This window comes from Plectropomus leopardus, chromosome 6, assembly GCF_008729295.1.
Source record: "Plectropomus leopardus isolate mb chromosome 6, YSFRI_Pleo_2.0, whole genome shotgun sequence".
Lineage (NCBI taxonomy): Eukaryota > Metazoa > Chordata > Actinopteri > Perciformes > Serranidae > Plectropomus > Plectropomus leopardus.
Window position 1 is genome coordinate 13,933,271 of NC_056468.1, and position 6,478 is coordinate 13,939,748.

At 40.7% G+C, this 6,478-nt stretch overlaps 1 protein-coding gene across 1 annotated transcript; it reads left to right on the forward strand.

Moving 5' to 3' along the window:
- Positions 1–1,751: 1,751 nt before the first annotated feature.
- Positions 1,752–6,273, forward strand: ido1 (indoleamine 2,3-dioxygenase 1). The gene is made up of 10 exons (XM_042488509.1): positions 1,752–1,922; positions 2,422–2,517; positions 2,593–2,712; positions 2,814–2,932; positions 3,035–3,049; positions 3,145–3,244; positions 4,904–5,021; positions 5,100–5,151; positions 5,248–5,396; positions 5,487–6,273. Exons 1-10 carry the CDS (start codon positions 1,830–1,832, stop codon positions 5,867–5,869), a joined length of 1,245 nt encoding a protein of 414 aa, XP_042344443.1. The 5' UTR covers positions 1,752–1,829; the 3' UTR covers positions 5,870–6,273.
- Positions 6,274–6,478: the final 205 nt, after the last annotated feature.

Sequence of the window (6,478 nt, forward strand, 5' to 3'; positions counted from 1 at the left end):
GTGACAATAAACTTGCTCACAATACTTTAAAAAAGTGTGATTCGTAAACCTGAAAATAATTCAGTCAATGTCATGTTAGAAATGCTGAACAGGTTAAATCTACCCTGTGTGCATTAGATTCAGATTATTTCTTGTCTTTAACAGTGTTGACACATTTTGTAATGGCTCTTATTGGCAATCAATTTAGCTAGTGTTAAGCACTTTGTGGCAGTTACTGATAACTTCACGTCAGAGTGCTAAGCAAAGAAATTACCTGCCATGGTCTGTGATAAAAGGCTACTCACCACTCACAGGTACTGACAGCCATATTGCACAAATGGTTGAAGGTTTCTCTGTTAAATAGAGGATACTTCCACTGCAGTTCGATTCAGTAACTGTCCTCAAAGCCTCAGATGATGTAGTTTAGGGAGACTTTATATCCACAATAAATCAAAGTCTCAAGAGTTGTCTTTTATCTCCGTCACGCACTGCGTCATTCACATTACACAGTCTAACAAAGCAATCCAGTGTTTGTATCTCGTAACATTGTCCCAGGACCAAGAGGATCAAATTACAGTCGACCTTTATACTGGTGAATTTTACGAGACATTTATGCCAAAGCTGCACTGCCGATATTGTGGAAGAAATGCCTCAACAACAAGCATCACTCTGTGGAAATACTTTTACAGATTCATATCCTTTTGCATTTCTATTTTATTCAAATTCTAGTCTGAGTGAACATGTCAGGTCAACTTTCCAAAATGATATCAACCAGTTCACAGAGTTAAAGGCACTTTTTATGTTTTTCTGAAGGACTGAGTGACTGATTTACTCTACACTTTTACCAACATGTAAAGCCTGTTGTAGAGTAACTCCTGCAATGTTCAGCTTGCTCCACCAGGTGAGGCTGACAGTCTAAATTTCCCACAATCCTCAAACATTGAGCCAAAACATAATCAGATGTAAAAACAGAGCAAAGACTGAAATAATTGTCTTCACAATTAGAATAAATGGAAACTGTAATGCATTGTACTATGACATGTATTACATAATGATATGCAGCATTTGTGTTTTGATTAAAATATATTTATAAATTTATTATAAGAATAATAGATATATAAATCAAAACCCTAGATTCTGTGTCATTATGTGTACAGATTGGAGGCCTGGTTGTGGAGTTTGATATAACCTTTTGTGTTTTGCTTTTACTGGTGTTCTAGGCTCTCTTAAATGTGTTTTTTTGGTCAATACGTCACTTTTTAAACCAGGTTGTTTGCATATTTGTGCTGTTTATACAAGCACTGGGCTGTTTTTGTCTACTGCAAAATAGACTCAGGGTTGACTAAGTTCTCTAAACTATTTTAACTCTATTTTTATAAATGCAGCATTGTTACACATTCAGTTGCCTTTTAAATTACACTGCAGTAATTTACAAAGACAACATTGAAATGATCTTATCTATCAGAATGGTCTGATAATGGACACATAACTCATGCATAAAATGTTTTGGGAACGAAAGAGAAAACTAAAAAGTAAAGTCCGCACAGTCATACAATTCAACAGAAACTGGTAAAATGCAGGCGTATTGTAATATAATGAGCAGCAAAGTCCTGAAGTCCTGAATTCACATACTACTTAATGGTTTACAAAACGAAGCACAGGTACTGATTTGCTACACATAACTCGGTTGAATTGCACAATAGTAGAGGTGGGGGATAAATGTTGTGTAACCGTTATTGACAGCAGCTTTAAAGTGAACTCTGTGCCGGAGTCCAGACTGGTTGGGGTCTCTTGAACCATTCAGGCAGTCAGAGGATCGTCGCTGTCGGTCTGTTTCTGTTCCTTTCCCTATGGCTGCTGCTGAATCAGACTCTAAACATCTTTTCTCTCTGGACTCCTACCATGTCTCTGAGGAGCTCGGCTTCATCCTTTCTGATCCTCTGGTAGGTGGAAAAGCCCACTGGATAAGTTTCTTTCTCTATAGTTTTACAGTATTACATTCTGCCTTATATACAAGCACTCATGATGAAATATATAACTGTCAGGAACCCTTTGACTGTCATTTAACTGAATTTATAATGTAGTTTGCATTAAATGAAAATAATACTCATAGTTATAAAACTGTAAACTTGTGACTGGTGGTATTGATTTAGACCAATTGACCTAGGGAAGCTGACATTTGGCATTGTTCCCGTTTGCTTCATGTAATGAACTTTATTCCTTAGGCAGCATATGTGGACAAAATAATGCTTTGTTCAATCCCTCCGCCAAGTCCAAGTTCACTTTTCATGAAATGCACATTTAGGTGAGAGGCCTTAAAACTTAAAATGAAAATGTCTCAGATCAATCCATCATTTGTACCTTCACATCAGTGCACTGTTCAGTTTCTTTTTGCTACTGTGATCCACATTTTCTTATGATGGACCAACTTGACTTTCAAAGGAAGAGCTTCCCGCTTACTACCAGCCATGGATGGATATTGCCCGGCGAGTCCCAGAGCTTGTGCAGTCTCACGAGTTGCGCCTCCATGTTAACAAGGTAACAATAAACTGACAAGGACAATTCACTTTGTTTATGGAGCCATGGTTCAGCGATGATACGTCGTCTGTTCAGATGCCGCTGCTGAGCAGCCAGTTTCTGCAGAAACACCGGGAGTTACGACTGGCCCACCTGGCTCTCAGCGTGATGACCATGGGCTACGTCTGGCAGGAGGGAGAGAACAACACAGTGGAGGTATCTTTCAGTTTTTCTTTCCTCCCCAATCATTCTGCCTGCTATCAGTTGCTCTATAATTTATATGAAAGACTTTTCATGTTAAATTATCTTCCTCTAAGATGCTGCCACATAACCTGGCAGTTCCATACTGGGAGGTGTCACAGCGCTTAGGACTTCCCCCAATTCTCATCCATGCAGATGGAGTGCTGGCTAACTGGAAGAAGAGGGATCCAGCGGGGTAAGGCCAGCAATCCTCTGCATGTGGTTTGGTTGTCTCCTAAACAAGTCTCAGGTGTGAATCTGTTCTCTTTCTTTTTCGTATCTATGTCTCCTGTGCCAGGCCTTTGGACATGGAGTGAGTACTTTTAATTCTGGTCCTCTACACATGTTGTATCATGATATTCTGAGGTACGCAGAGATTTTCTTTTATATTCATATTCATTCACACAGGAATCTGGAGTTGCTGGTCAGCCTCCCAGGTGGAGACAGTGTGCGAGGTTTCTTTATGGTTACACTGCTGGTGGAGCTGGCAGCAGTCCCTGCACTGAGGGTGAATAAGTCAATTCATAAAATTGTAGGGATTAATTATGTTTAAATTGTTTAAAAGCTATTGAAGGTTCAGTGTATAAAAATAAGGGGGGTTAAAGAGGTTTTTACCAGGAGCCGAATTATTTGCAGAGCTCTTTTCCTATCCAAAACAAACGGACCAGCAAAAACACTGAATAAACCAGTTTCACGTGATAAATGATTGTTTCTTCAATGTCATTTGACATGTCGGAGATGGGCGGTTTACCCTCTGCATGCTCCTGCTGTGTGCTCACTCTTTTTCTTTGATCAGATCAGAAATGATCAGAACAAATGGACCCGGTGATAAAAGCCGTTAAAAACACTTTGAGCAGGGGCAACCTCTAGCTCAGTGAGTAGAGTGTGCACCCCATGTTGGCTGAGTCCTTTGCAGCGGCCCAGGTTTGATTCAGACTTGCGGCCCTTTGCTGCGTGTCATCCCCCATTCTCTCTCCCCCTTTAATTTCACTCTGTAACTGCGCTATAATAAAGGCATAAAAAGCCCCAAAAAATCTTTAAAAAAAACAAACACTTTAAGCAGTTTCAGGTTACAAATCAGTGACTTTCCAATGATGCTTGTCACAGATGCACTTCTAACCATGTTTGCCAATGCAAAAACATGATTGGCCCTGTCTAGCGCCAGTGTTTAGTTGGTCCATTGTGGGCTGCAGTAGAAACATGGCAGTGCAGTATGGCAGTCTCCATTAACAAGAACTGCTCTCTATGTAGATATAAATGGCTCATTTCACGCTAACAAAACACACAGGTTCTTGTTTTCAGGTGATTATACAATTACAATTATATAGTAAACCAGCAAAATGTGTGACAGAGTAGTACATCTGTTGGTAATGTGTAGCATTATAATTAGTCCAAATCTTTATAAATAGTTAACCTGATGGCCTGATGTCAGGCCTCCAGAGTCAATTTTTAGAACTTGTGAGGCTCAGTCGCTGTACCCTTAGGTTCACTTCCGGCACCTCCTTACGTGAGTCCTGCTTTTACCTCTGTGATTTTTGTTGTTTTTCCCTAGGGGAGAGGTAAGTGACAGTGTGGTCACAGAAATGACAGAAATGTCTGTTTTAGCCTTTCTGTTAAACTAAATTTTTAAGTTTTCCCTGCTAGCTTAAACTTATTGTATCGCATGTTAACACAGTCCTGTGTCATTTAATTTGTATAGGGGCTCAAGTCATTTAAATGGCGAGTGACGGAGGATTTTATTATTTAAGTCTTTTTTTTAAGATTATATTTTTTGCATTTTTGCCTTTATTAAATAGGACAGGACAGTGCTAGTGTGAAAGGGGGAGAGAGAGGGGATAACATGCAGCAAAGACCCACAAACTGGAATTGAACCCGCAGCCGCTGCAGCAAGGACATGGCCTTCATATATGGGACACCTGCTTTATCCACTGAGCCACCTGATGCCCTGTCTTTTGCCAGAATAAAGGAGATCGTTTCCTAAGATATCCTGTTAGCCACTTCATCTTAACACAACGCTGAACACCACTGGTTATATATATTATATTCCATTTCTGCCAATATATTCCCAAAAACCTACACTCTGAACCTTTAAAGTCCTCTTTAATTTAAATTGACTTTTAAATTGAGGACATTTCAGACAAAGCCACTGTAACTTCCTGCGTTGCAGAACATTCCCATTGTGATCAATGGTGTCAGGAGCGGAGACACTGAGGCTGTGGCCAGAGCCCTGGAGGACATCAGCCAGTCTATACAGGACATGACAGATGCACTCAAACTGATGCATGGTGACCATTTAAACATAACTTTAAAGTAACATTATTTCCCTATCGACAACTATTTTGATTGATGTGATTTTTCTCTAGTGTACGTGGAGCCTTCGGTCTTCTATGGCATAATGAGGATCTACCTGTCTGGGTACAGAAATCTCTCTTTTATCTCACTCTACTCATTCATTTTACAAGCGAAACATGTTTTTTTTAAATGTGTTTATGTCTATGTTTACATGCATAGGTGGAAAGACAACCCCTCTATGTCAAAGGGGCTGGTTTATGAAGGGGTCCAGGCAGAGCCAATGGAGTATTCAGGTGGGAGTGCTGCACAGAGCAGCCTGCTGCACTGCTTTGATGAACTTCTTGGAGTCAAACATGAAGCAAAAAGTGGTAAGATGACTGTTTTTTTTTCTTTGATGGATCACAACAATCCAAAGAGGTTTAGGAGGGACTCACTGTGATGGTATTGCTTTCTTATAGCTGCCTTTCTAACACGCATGAGGAATTACATGCCACCTGCTCACAAGCAGCTGATCCAGGACATCTCATTGCAACCCTCCCTGAAAAGTTTTGTCCAGCAGCAGTCCAGCGAGCATCTTAACCAGGCCTATCAGCACTGTGTCACAAAACTATTGGCCTTTCGCAGCTACCACATCAATGTCGTCAGCCGCTTCATCACTGTCCCAGCTGCCCGCGCCCGGCAACTTCGAACTCAGAGCCAGGACACAGAGGGGGAGATGATCGGCAAAGCACCCACAGCGTTAGAGGAGAGGGGCACTGGTGGCTCCGGTATCATGACCTTCCTTAAAACTGTGAGGGACCACACAAAAGACGCCCTGATGCCTGAGACGAGCCACAGCTGATCATTGCTGAATATCCACAGCAGTGTGTCAACTGCATCACATAAAACAGGCCTTAAATCACCTCTGATTACCTAACATGCTATTTTATATGTCATTAAAAGGGATGCCTTGTGGCAGAATGAGAGCGAGCGGCCTCCATCGCCTTGTCTTACATGTAGCTTTGTTGTGTCTGTAAACAAACCCCAGCTTAATAGACATGAGTGATACCCATCATTCAGTCCAAACCATAATTCAAACCGTCGCTGTTAGTTTCCATTAAATTCAACCACTAATTCTTTCTTTAATCCAAACTGGAACGACAGAAAAATGCATCAGACATCTGCTCCAGACCCACGTATCTAGAAGACATTTGGACATTAGACAGCTTAAGTCACTCCTGAACCCCCTTACGTTTTGGAACTGAAAATCCAGTTTAGAAATAACAAAGACGATTTGTCTTCTGTTGCTTCTTTTCTCTTTAGGGTTGGTGGAACTGGATTAACTCTTTGAAACCTGGAGCGCCATCACGTTTCTTGTGCTGCTTTTAGATATCTTTTAAAAGTATTTGAACCTTTGAACTCTGAGCAAAATGGTAACAAATGTTTTACAAATTAGTAGATTTAGAATTTA

Excerpts from the sequence above, each read along its gene's own strand:
- ido1 (XM_042488509.1), top strand. The coding sequence starts at position 1,830 with ATGGCTGCTGCTGAATCAGACTCTAAACATCTTTTCTCTCTGGACTCC. Across the intron at positions 1,923-2,421 it reads TCATCCTTTCTGATCCTCTG|GAAGAGCTTCCCGCTTACTA; the intron begins GTAGGTGGAAAA and ends TGACTTTCAAAG. Across the intron at positions 5,022-5,099 it reads TGCACTCAAACTGATGCATG|TGTACGTGGAGCCTTCGGTC; the intron begins GTGACCATTTAA and ends ATTTTTCTCTAG.